Consider the following 13669-nt stretch of genomic DNA (forward strand, 5'->3'; position numbering starts at 1 on the left):
TATTTAGTGTCCTATATTTTCCTATAATTCGCCTATTTAGTTTCGTATATTTCCCTATAATTCGCCTATTAATTTCCTATATTTTCCTACAATTCGCCTATTTAGTTTCCTATGTTTTCCTATAATTCGCTTATTTAGTTTCGTATATTTTCCTATAATTAGCTTATTTAGTTTCGTATATTTACCTATAATTCGCTTATTTAGTTCCTTATGTTTTCCTATAATTCGCTTATTTAGTTTCGTATATTTACCTATAATTCGCCTATTTAGTTTCGTATATTTTCCTATAATTCGCATATTTAGTTTCCTATATTTCCCTATAATTCGCCTATTAATTTCCTATATTTTCCTATAATTCGCCTATTTAGTTTCCTATATTTTCCTATAATTCTCCTATTTAGTTTCGTATATTTTCCTATAATTAGCTTATTTAGTTTCGTATATTTACCTATAATTCGCTTATTTAGTTCCTTATGTTTTCCTATAATTCGCTTATTTAGTTTCCTATGTTTTCCTATAATTCGCCTATTTTATTATCTATAATTCGCCTAATTAGGTTACTATCATTTCCTTGAATTCGCCTATTTAGTTTCCTATGTTTTCCTATAATTCGCCTATTTTATTATCTATAATTCGCCTAATTAGGTTACTATCATTTCCTTGAATTCGCCTATTTAGTTTCCTATATTTTCATATAATTCGCTTATTTAGTTTTATATGTTTTCCTATAATTCGCCTATTTTATTATCTATAATTCGCCTAATTAGGTTACTATCATTTCCTTGAATTCGCCTATTTAGTTTCCTATGTTTTCCTATAATTCGCGTATTTAGTTTCCTATATTTTCCTATAATTCGCCTATTTAGTTTCGTATATTTTCCTATAATTCGCATATTTAGTTTCCTATATTTCCCTATAATTCGCCTATTTAGTTTCCTGTATTTTCCTATAATTCGCCTATTTTATTTCCTGTATTTTCCTATAATTCGCCTATTTTATATCCTGTATTTTCCTATAATTCGCCTATTTTATTTCCTGTATTTTACTATAATTCGCCTATTTTATTTTCTTTAATTCGTCTAATTAGTTTACTATCATTTCCTTTAATTCGCCTATTTTATTTCCTGTATTTTCCTACAATTCGCCTCTAAAACTCCTATTTTCCCTATAAAATGTCCTTTCCGCGGTCACACTGTAAAGCAGAAAATGAGAAATGTCATCGCATTACCGATAACGACCACTTTAATATTTCGTTCGTCCGATCCGAATTGATTTTTGGCGCTGCAAGAGTACAGAGCCCCGTCCGCCCGTTCGACGCTGCGGATGACCACCTCGGACGCCACCCCACTCGTGGACGTCGTCTCGAACTTCTCGTACCTGCTAGAAGACAATAAAACGAGACGCTATATCATAGAAAAGACAGGGGTTTCGCGCGGGGGGGGGGGGGGGTGGAAAAACTCGCGTAGCCCCTGGACAGTCGCTTCTTTTCGCGACGAGGCGAAATTTAATCCGATCGCCGGGCTTTTAAAAGTCACTTTTAAATTTTCTCATTCCCGAAATAGCCCTCCTTTTACGTGTATTTTAGGATTTTGGTTTTCAAAGGCCATTGGTTCCCCCACCTAGATCCTTTACCGGCCGGTGTGGTAAATAGAGGCTAGTCCGCCTCGCTATACGGTACGATATATTATTAGATGTAGCCGAGTAGGTTGGAAGGCTACTCCAAATGAATCCGCCTCCCTTAATTTGCACTCGCCGCGGCAACGTAATTTCGCCCCTATATTCGTCTTCCTAGCTGTACTCCTCCCCTCTCTCCTGGGAATTTGGAGCCGGAGTATTCAAAATTAGTTCAATACTATAAGGCAAAGTCCCCCTTCTAGCGCAAACACCTTTTATGTTGCCCGTCTCCTCTATTTAAATCTTAAATTTAATTGTCCACGCTCCGCCTGATTGATTCGTGTAAGAATTTTAAGTAAAATGAAGAATTTTAGGGACAATTTCCGAATAGTTAAAAGCTATCTTTTGCCAATTAAGATTGCCCCCCCCCCCCCATAGTGGCTTCGTCCCAACACTAATTATAGTTCCTCCCGACTATGGTGCGCTATTTTATATTATTGGGCTTAATTTCATTTTAAGTATCTTCGCTAATTACCCCAGAAAGATATCTTTAATTTAATATATATTCAAAGTTAGCCTATTTTTAAGATTACTGAACCACTAACGAATTTAGGTCCTAGATGCTAAGAATTTTCTGTTTCCATAATAATTTATTCCTATCTATAAAACTATTTATATATAGGCCAATACCCAAGGCATCATTGGCTCCCTAAAACTTCCCACGTTATTGAAACGTACTCAAATCCTATAACTCCATTTTTAATCCTATATTTCTTATTTTTAGCATATTCATTTAAAATCTAACTGATAAAATTTTAAAAGACAAGAAACATGTTTAATTTTTAATTTTTCTTGAAAAGCAATGAATTGAATCACGAAGGAACAGATTCGAAAAGATTTTAAATTTATTTTTCTTATCTGTCTTACCTTGTTATGACCCCATTAACTTACATATTTCTATATTTTAACCCTAAAAACTCCCTTTAGTCCTATAATTATCCTATATTTTTTAATTTAGTCCTATAATTATCCTATAATTTTGAAATTTAGTCGTACAATTATCCTATGATTTTTTTAATTTAGTCCTATAATTATCTTATAATGTTTTTTGAAAATTAGTCCTATAATTTTTAAGTTGGAATTTAGTCCTATAATTTTGGAAGTTTAGTTCTATAATTTTATAATTTAGTCCCTTTAATTTTTTAATTTAGTCCCTTTAATTTTTAATTTAGTCCCTTTAATTTTTAAATTTTGATCCTATAAATTTGCAATTTAGTCCCTTTAATTTTTAAATTTTTATCCTATAATTTTTCAATTTAGTCCCTTTAATGTTTAAATTTTTATCCTATAATTTTTCAATATAGTCCCTTTAATTTTTAAATTTTGATCCTATAATTTTTCAATTTAGTCCCTTTAATTTTTAAATTTTGATCCTATAAATTTTCAATTTAGTCCCTTTAATTTTTAAATTTTTATCCTATAAATTTTCAATTTAGTCCCTTTAATTTTTAAATTTTTATCCTATAAATTTTCAATTTAGTCCCTTTAATTTTTAAATTTTTATCCTATAAATTTTCAATTTAGTCCCTTTAATTTTTAAATTTTGATCCTATAATTTTCCAATTTAGTCCTATAACTATCATATAATTTTGAAATTTTGATCTTATAATTATACCTTAAATTTTGACGATAGAATTCCTTTATATTTTGGAGCACTATTGGGCTTTGGATGATTTTTGAGGGTGTACCTTTTTGACTCGGCGAAATCAAGTTGTTTCTTGTCTTTGAACCAGAGGACGTCGAGCGGCAGGTCTCCTTTGGCGTCGCACAGCAAGGTGGCGCTCTCTCCCTTCCGCACGGATTGCACGGCGAATCTCTCCTCGAATTTGGCCGGAACTGGACGTATTCGTCGATGAAGGCGGATGTAATAGTAGAAGGAAAAATGAAATAGAAAAAATGTCAAACGTGGTAAAAAGAGAAATAGGTATATTTCGGCGAATCAATATCTATTAGAGCGAGGGTAAGGTGGTCCGCTCCCCCGAGTCTCTTTTCAACCAGTTCTTGAAAGGACTTCTTAATAGAAAAAGTCGTCGGCAAAAAATCTTTCAACTTTTATTTTTATAATATTCTTTTTTTAAAAGTTGAGTTTTTTTATATTCTTTTATACCCGGCGGCTTTTTGACTGCTTCTCAGATGTTCTTATTATTATTTTTCTGTCTAAGAATCCATCCGGTTCTCAGTAATGGCATTTATTTTATGTACAGATCACGTATAGGACAGGGTAAGTAGACTTCCTATATTTCCTTTATTTTCATTGTTTTCCTATATATTCCTTTATTTTCATTGTTTTGCTATATATTCCTTTAAATTTACTTTATTTCCTATATTTTCCTATATTTACATTGCTCTCCTATAAATTCCTTTAATTTTACCTTATTTCCTATAAATTCCATTAATTACCTTATTTCCTATAAATTCCTTTAGTTTTACCCTTTTTCCTATAAATTCCTTTAAATTTACCATATTTCCTATACTTTCCTATATTTACATTGCTCTCCTATAAATTCCTTTAATTTTACCTTATTTCCTAAAAATTCCTTTAATTACCTTATTTCATATAAATTCCTTTAATTACCTTATTTCCTATAAATTCCTTTCATTGCCTTATTTCCCATAAATTCCTTTAATTTTACCTTATTTCCTATAAAATATTTTAATTTTACCTTATTTCCTATATTTTCCTATAATTTAACCAGTTTTCCTTCATTTTACTGGTTGTCATAATACACAAGAATAATTACTTTGGTTTTACGTGTAGTATAACCCGAAAACCTTTCGTCGTCGTGTACCCTATATTTTACTTTATTTGGCCTATTTTTATATTTTACTCTATTTTACCTATATTTTCCTTTGTTTTACGCATTTTGTATCCTATATTTTCTTATAATTCGCGTTCAAATTTCCTATTTTTCCTATAAATTTTTCGTTTAATTTCCCTGGTCACCCTGATAGGATTATTTAGTATGCGAATAAACGTGGATAGGTATTGTCATCAATAATGTCGTCCCAAAATAACACCGCGTTAAACCGACAATGGCGCAGTTTGGTCCAAAAACGGTAAGGCTAAGTCTAACCCAGAAATTCCACCAGAAAAGATGAATTTAACAGATCCAGTCTCGCGTATTCAAAAATGTATATTGCGAATTTCATCTAAGACGGGTGTGTATTGTATACCGGATCAAGTAAGACCTAAGAAACGGGAAAAAACTCTATATAGTATAGGAGAAGGTTGAACGTAGACTTTACCATTTCGCCAGTTTCGATAATGTAGGTAACGAAGTGTTGACTGAACTATATCCGGAGTTGTGATTTATAATGCCAGAAGGAGTTTTACTCTTTTTGGGGTTGCGTGGCTGCTTCCCATTTGACACGAGCGCCATCTAACGGGGAAGGTTCTTGGATGTTTTTTATTTTATTCTTCGCGGCGGAAGACGCTTCGAATTCTTCTCTGAATTCATTTTTGCTGTATTTTAATATTCCCCGGAGTGTTCGCGAAGTTTGGATAACAATGGAAAAACGTGAGTCTCAGCTCCGCTTTTTACTCGAAACCAGCCGCAGAATTTTCTCATTTCGATCCTATTTCGCAAATTCCACCCCCTTCACGTGCCCTCCCCCACGGCTCTGCTATTTAAAGATCCCGACCTCTTTTATTTTAACCATATCCGTAAATACCCTTGAAATCATTGTCCTCCGGGTTTTTTTTAAATAAAATGGATTTTCATTGTCCTTTTTATGGTTCTAATATTTTTTATGTTTTAAAATAAAGATTTTTATTTCATTTGAAATATTTATTTAAAAAAATACAAGGTATAAAATAAAATTGTGCTTCTTTATATTTACGGGTTTTAAATTTTGTTGTCGCTTTTACCATAGAACCTAGCTCGCAAGTCGCAATCTAGAGTCGGATCCAGTTGTTTATTTGTTTGCGCTCGGGTTTAATCTTTGGGTAGAAATATTTCCAATATCGAACACCGTGGCGCTACAAGCGTCGCTTCTACCATCGGACCTAGCTCGCAAGTCGCAATCTAGAATCTGATCCCGTTGTTTATTTTCCCAAGAAGATACTAACGACCTTTATAGTACGGTAAAAATTATAATCCCACTATCATGCATCCTTTTTAAAAGAAAGTATAAACTTAAAGCTTAAACGTTTAGAACTAAAGCTCTCCTTAAAAGCCTCTGGGTATTTGTGTTTCGTAATAAGATAACTTAAGAATTTTTTAATTTTTCTTTCCGACACGATTGCCCTCTTATCCGTGACTTCCGTAAATCCACACGTCGCAGTTTTAAGTCTTCTTAACAGCCTGGCTCAACTTTCATTCAGTTAAAAGGAACCACGGCTATGGACTGCATTGTAAAGAGTTATGAAATAAGTAGAATAGTCCATAATGAAAAAGGATGAAAAAGCTAAACCCTAAACAAATTTGAAGAAATTTAAAAACTGAAAAATAGCTCGTACCAATAGGTCTTCGAGCAAACAAAAAGACGCGAATCCCGGACCAAAAAGATCTTCGAGTGATCTAGTTGGTCCGGGATTCGCGTCTTTATGGACAATTCTACTTATTCTAACTTTCATTTCCTAACATACTCTTATACTTCTAAGAACTACTCGCTCAATTAATTTAAATCTTTATTGCTAATTATTACGGGCACATGCAGATGGGTGGGTAATATATTTGAAATATTGTTTTATTCGGGCGGAATTTTAAATTAGCTATTTTCGAAAAGGGTTTACATATCGTAATTTTCCCAACCCCCCGGATACCATCAGGAGGCGCCATCTAGGGATCTCGTCCGGAAATGGGTTTTAACGTTCGCCGGGTCTTATAAATAAGCCTTCTTGTAAACAGGCTCTAAAAATTGTAATTCGTTGTCGCAATACGCTTTTAAAGGCTGGAAAAGTCTAAGACGCATTTTGAATTCCCTAGCCCTTCGTCGCGGATAGAAGTCAGCGAAATCTAATACAATCTCTATTGGAAGACGGCCGTGTAATCTACGTTGAAGGAGAGTAGATGCCATTTTTGGCATTAAATATATATTTTACGAGGTTCACTGGCCTCCGTCTCCTTTTCAGATTTTGGAGAGCAATATATGCCCTTAATAATCCGATCCTGATATATGCATATACGCGGCGTCTCTTCTCCTCATCTTGGTCGAATTGCGAGGCCAGAAATCTTTAAAAGTAAAGACTGCTTTCCGTTCCCCGGTTCTTTTTTGTTCCATGGCACGGCGCCGTGTTTTTTGGAGATAAGGTTGTAGTTTCCATTTAGTCGGAGGAGGAGAGGGATTTCGGCTTTTATAAGCAAAGATAATAAAACGGGAGAAAGGGAGAAACTATAGATATAAGATTGAGAACGGAGAGAGACCCAGAGAAAGGTTTGTTCGCTTTGAAATAATGCGATCGATGATCTGGTCTCTAGATTTGTTCCACAATCGTTTTTCTGGTCTCCTTTTTTTATTTGCCGGATCATTCGATAGCTTTTATTGTCCGCTCTTCTTGGACAATTTTATTTAAACCGCTAAATTAACTACACTAAAAGCTTACTTATCATAGATATTTCGGTATAAAAAGGTAACTTTGGTTTAATAAATGGAGTTTTAATTCCCACAGGATTGACACTACCTGGAATTTTAGAAACTTGTAAACAAATCGGGTAGTAGTCAGCGTTTTATAAAAAAAATAGTAAAAAAGTCAGGGAATTTTAGAAACTTGCAAACACGTCTGGTAATAGTCAGGGTTTTTTTAAGTAGTAAACACGTCAGGGAATTTTAGAAACTTGTAAACACGTCTGGTAATAGTCAGGTCTTTTTTTAAGTAGTAAACACGTCAGGGAATTTTAGAAACTTGTAAACACGTCTGGTAATAGTCAGGGTTTTTTTAAGTAGTAAACACGTCTGGTAATAGTCAAGGTTTTTAAAAAAAAATAGTAAAAACGTCAAGGAATTTAGGAAACTTGTAAACACGTCGGGTAATTTTAGAAACTAATAAAGCCGTCATTAAATTAAAAAACAGAAAAGTTAAGGAATTTTCATGACTTCGGGGAAACGTCAGGGGATTTAAAAAAACTGGAAAAACGTCAGGATATTTTAGAAACTTGTAAACACGTCTGTAATAGAATATGAATCATGGTTTTAAAGAAAAATAGTAGAAACGCCAGGAAATTTTATAAACTAATAAAGACGTCAGTTATTTTTAAAAAACTACCAAAACATTAAGGAAAAGTCGGGGAATTTTGAAGTAAAAACGTCAGAGAAAAGTCGAAATTTTAAAATTATTAAAAAAAAACCGATAATTTTAATAACTAGTAAAATCGTCATCGGGGAAAGTCGAGGAATTTTAAACCCTAGTATAAACGTTTTGGAATTATTATTTTAGGCCTAAGTCATCAAGCGACTTTTGAAGCCATTAATTCAGGTGGCCGGGTTACAATGCGTAGGAGGGTGGTGACAAGCCCTTCATGCCACGAGAGCCAACAGCTCCCTACACTCACTATTATTGTTAACCTCAACAAGTTTTTATGGAAGGGGAAACCGAAGAACTCGGGGGAAAACCCCTTATATGATGCATTCCTGGGATGTTGAAGCTAAGGTGTAAATAAATACAATCTTGGTGTAATTAAATTATTAAAAAAACTTGTTGAGGTTAACGGTAATAGTAAGTGTAGGGAGCTGTTGGCTCGAACGCGTGGCATGCAGGGCTTGTCACCACCCTCCTACGCATTGTAACCCGGCCACCTGAATTAAAGGCTTCAAAAGTCGCTTGATGACTTAGGCCTAAGGTGGTGCCTTGGGTATTAGCCTAGCTGATTATTATTATTATTTTTGTTTGGGAAGCTTTTGGGCTGAAATTGTGAGGCTTATTATGATATTTTTAATCTTAGAATATTTTTATACGCAGCGAACAAAAATGTTTTCGCGGTTTTCGTAAACATTTTTATTACGCAATTTTTTCTAAGAATTCAAATAGAAAGTATTTTATTTGGCGGTTTCTGAACGCGTTTTGGGCTGGATTTTGTAACCCGAAATGCCTTCGTACGGCATCAATGGGAATTGAAAGTGAAAACCTCTCTCTAAAAGGAAGAAGAGATTTTAAAATGTATTTCTCCCTTTTCATTCTCTCGCCTTCAAAGAATCGGAGATCCCTTTTTTGACAAGGGCGTATGGACCTTCCCAGCCATTCAGGGCGCTCTATAAAACAGGCAGCTTGGCTGTATTTTCTACAAGAATTGACGGGTTGGCTTTTCAGGCGGGGTTTCTCATCGCGGCGAGCGCCAGAATCTGAGGCAATATACAATAATATAAAGGAAGCCGGGGTAACTTCAGTGAATTGAAAGAAAAGTTTGTCTGTTGCTTTCGCCGCTATCTGGCGTCCCTTCAAAGGGCCATAGACGGCCAAGAACAAAGCGACGGTGGCTGGAAGAGGGGGAAGAATCAATCAACAGCAGATGACGAATTCCAACATCATTTTTAGAGAAAGGAAGGAGAAAGTGAATGACGCGTGTATAACCAGGAAGAAGACGGATTCTTTACGTTTTTCTAGCGCGCCGCTTCGTAGATGACGCCGGAATTATACTCTGATAAAGAGGGGAAATATATTATTTTTTGGTTGAAATTATTATTAAATTCGAATTAGGAATTGTATTAATATTAAATTCGAATCAAGAATTGAACTGTATTAATATTAAATTCAAATCAAGAATTGAACTGTATTAATATTAAATTCGAATCAAGAATTGAACTGCATTAATATTAAATTCAAATTAAGAATTGAACTGTATTAATATTAAATCCAAATTAAGAATTGTATTAATATTAAATTATACTCTGATAAAGAGGAGAAATATATTATTTTTTGGTTGACACAAAATGGCTACTAGAGTGGGAATATATATAGAGGGCTTTGTCGCTGTCTGTTCTAGGAATATGGAGACATCTATCTAATGGGATTGGAGGTGAAATTTTAAAGCGTAATTTTAGAATTAAGTTCAAATTGAGAATTGTATTATTATTAAATTCGAATTAGGAATTGTATTATTATTAAATTCGAATTAGGAATTGTATTAATATTAAACTCAAATTAGGAATTGTATTAATATTAAACTCAAATTAGGAATTGTATTAATATTAAATTCAAATCAAGAATTGAACTGTATTAATATTAAATTCCAATTAGGAATTGTATTAATATTAAACTCAAATTAAGAATTGTATTAATATTGATTTCAAATTAAGAATTGTATTAATATTGAATTCAAATTAAGAATTGTAATAATATTAAATTCAAATTAAGAATTGAACTGTATTAATATTAATTTCAAATTAAGAATTGAACTGTATTAATATTAAATTCAAATTAAAAATTGAACTGTATTAATATTAAATTCAAATTAAAAATTGAACTGTATTAATATTAAATTCAAATTAAAAATTGAACTGTATTAATATTAAATTCCAATTAGGAATTGTATTAATATTAAACTCAAATTAGGAATTGTATTAATATTAAACTCAAATTAGGAATTGTATTAATATTAAATTCAAATCAAGAATTGAACTGTATTAATATTAATTTCAAATTAAGAATTGAACTGTATTAATATTAAATTCAAATTAAAAATTGAACTGTATTAATATTAAATTCAAATTAAAAATTGAACTGTATTAATATTAAATTCAAATTAAAAATTGAACTGTATTAATATTAAATTCCAATTAGGAATTGTATTAATATTAAACTCAAATTAGGAATTGTATTAATATTAAACTCAAATTAGGAATTGTATTAATATTAAATTCAAATCAAGAATTGAACTGTATTAATATTAAATTCCAATTAGGAATTGTATTAATATTAAACTCAAATTAAGAATTGTATTAATATTGATTTCAAATTAAGAATTGTATTAATATTGAATTCAAATTAAGAATTGTAATAATATTAAATTCAAATTAAGAATTGTATTAATATTGAATTCAAATTAAGAATTGTATTAATATTAAATTCAAATTAAGAATTGTATTAATATTGATTTCAAATTAAGAATTGTATTATTATTAAATTCGAATTAGGAATTGTATTATTATTAAATTCGAATTAGGAATTGTATTATTATTAAATTCGAATTAGGAATTGTATTAATATTAAATTCAAATCAAGAATTGAACTGTATTAATATTAATTTCAAATTAAGAATTGAACTGTATTAATATTAAATTCAAATTAAAAATTGAACTGTATTAATATTAAATTCAAATTAAAAATTGAACTGTATTAATATTAAATTCAAATTAAAAATTGAACTGTATTAATATTAAATTCCAATTAGGAATTGTATTAATATTAAACTCAAATTAGGAATTGTATTAATATTAAACTCAAATTAGGAATTGTATTAATATTAAATTCAAATCAAGAATTGAACTGTATTAATATTAAATTCAAATTAAAAATTGAACTGTATTAATATTAAATTCCAATTAGGAATTGTATTAATATTAAACTCAAATTAGGAATTGTATTAATATTAAACTCAAATTAGGAATTGTAGTAATATTAAATTCAAATCAAGAATTGAACTGTATTAATATTAAATTCCAATTAGGAATTGTATTAATATTAAACTCAAATTAAGAATTGTATTAATATTGATTTCAAATTAAGAATTGTATTAATATTAAATTCAAATTAAGAATTGTAATAATATTAAATTCAAATTAAGAATTGTATTAATATTGAATTCAAATTAAGAATTGTATTAATATTAAATTCAAATTAAGAATTGTATTAATATTAAATTCAAATTAAAAATTGTATTAATATTAAATTCAAATTATTACCGCGCTTATCTTTTCGAATGTTCAGTTTCCCGAACGTAGATGGCGACTTAAGCGCCGAACTATATTTCGTGCGATTTGGTGCACCTTGTGTCCTCATCCCGGATTCCCGGAACGCTGAAAAGAGCTCTTAAGCCTCGGTCAAACGAAATTTACGTGTGTTTGGTAAAAAATAGGTATTTCTGGGATCTTTAATGGGGATAAATTTCGGTTTCTGAAGAGATCCCACAGCGGCTCTAATCGAATATCTTTTTAGTTGTCCGAAGGACAAATTGAAGAGCGCCGTGTTTTCGCTCTCGAAATGCGGGTCCTTTCGCTTCGTGTTTGACTCGATTGTCAAATAAACTTCGGTTAGCGGCTCTTTCAATTCCCCTTCTTTTTCCTACAACGAGAAAATAAACAAATTTCCATACGAAGCGAATCTCCGGATTGCTGATTTGCAAATTGGGAAAAGCACCGGTTTTTGCTCCGTCCGCCGCCACGCGTGAAATCAAACCTAGATGGAGCTAGTCTCTCTTTTTCCTTATTTTTGACGCGCCCCGTATTACAAAGATTTCGCGTTAACTTTGTAATATCCCGCCCCTTTCCCCAATTTTTATTTAGAAATAAAATTTCCGGATTGAATTTTAGGCTTATCTTCCTCGTTATTTTAAGACCCGATTTTTCTCCCTCAAGAAAATGGTGATGAATTTTTCTGATTTATGCTAATCAAATGGAAGGATAGGAGGGAGTTATCCTCCGGAAACTCGTTACAAACTTCCATTAAATCCTTTTATTCTTTATAATCCCTTAAAAAGTTAAACGCATCCGACTCGCGTGAAGCGAAAAAAACGGGGGAAAAACTAGGATCGTTTTTTCAGTTAAGACGATTATACAATTTTTTTTGGGTTCCTTTTTTTGGGGGATATGCAAAAACATTAGTACGGTTTTACGTTGGATTTTGTAGGGAGGGGATTGAAGGAGTGAGAAATTTTACTTTAAACATTCCTTTGGTTGCCACTGAAGAGGCGAGATTTAACTTTCAAACCGATTTTTTCCCTCCCCCAAAATCCCTTCCTCCACGCGTGTACGCTTAGTTACAGTTTCCCTGTTTTGAGGTAGAGTAGAAAAAATAAGGATTGCAGGGCTTTGCGTTCCCGAGTTTGATCAAATATTCAACGGCTCTATTTTACATAGATAGTGAAGACGGCGCCATTGCCGGCCAAACAATCGAACGTTTCGATAAATATTGAATTCACGGTGTATAAATTTATATCTACCTTTCTTAGAAGTCCCTCAAAACGGACGTATCTGTCAAGTACTTGAGTTTAATTTTTAACGTACGTTTTTCGTTGTTTTGTTACAAAGTATGTCATGGTCGTATGGAAATTTTTATTTTGGTATAAAGTGCTGTTATTGAGTTACTTTTATAAATAAAATGTTTCTGAAAGCTAGTATATTTGAAATCGGTTATTTAAAGTTACTATTTTTGAAGTCTGTTACTAAAAGTTATTTTTGTAATCGGTTATTAAAAGTTACTATTTTTGTAATCGGTTATTAAAAGTTACTATTTTTGTAATCAGTTACTAAAAGTTACTATTTTTTAAATCGGTTACTAAAAGTTATTATTTTCTAATTTGGTTACTTAAAGGTATTATTTTCAAATTTGGTTACTAAAAGTTATTTTTTTCAAATTTGGTTACTTAAAGTTACTATTTCCAAACTCGGTTCCTAAAAGTTATTGTTTTCAAATTTGGTTACTTATTCAAAGTTATTTTGAAATTAGCTTACTAAAAGTTGCTATTTCCAAATTTGCTTACTAAAAGTTGATATTTCCAAATTTGGTTACTAAAAGTTATTATTTTCAAATTGGTTACTAAAAGTAGTTTTGTTTTCAAATTTGGTTACTTAAAGTTATTACTTTAAAATATAGTTACTTAAAGTTATTATTTTCAAATATAGTTACTTAAAGTTATTATTTTCAAATATAGTTACTTAAAGTTATTAATTTCAAATTTGGTTACTTACTTAAAGTTACTATTTCCAAATCTGGTTACTAAAGGTTGCTATTTCAAAATTTGGTTTAGTTTAGTTTTTTGGTTTTCAAGTGAAATTTCAATATAAAAATTTATATTCTTGCATAAACCCGTATTTAGTTTATTTAAACTCAAAAATATGGTAA

General features: G+C 31.3%; 1 protein-coding gene across 2 annotated transcripts in view; it reads right to left on the reverse strand.

The window, feature by feature from the left end:
* LOC149935047 (cell adhesion molecule Dscam1-like) overlaps window positions 1-13669 on the reverse strand; it is a 100335-nt gene that overhangs the window by 16415 nt on the left and 70251 nt on the right. For both annotated transcript variants that reach the window (XM_090154826.1, XM_090154825.1), the window contains exons 5-6: window positions 3363-3510; window positions 1229-1380 (exon numbers count right to left, since the gene is read on the reverse strand). In XM_090154826.1, the coding sequence (XP_090010952.1) occupies window positions 1229-1380; window positions 3363-3510 (300 nt within the window). The remainder of the gene's footprint in view (window positions 1-1228; window positions 1381-3362; window positions 3511-13669) is intronic.

This window comes from Leiobunum rupestre, chromosome 7 (assembly GCF_980474605.1).
Source record: "Leiobunum rupestre chromosome 7, qqLeiRupe1.1.hap1, whole genome shotgun sequence".
Classification (NCBI taxonomy): domain Eukaryota; kingdom Metazoa; phylum Arthropoda; class Arachnida; order Opiliones; family Sclerosomatidae; genus Leiobunum; species Leiobunum rupestre.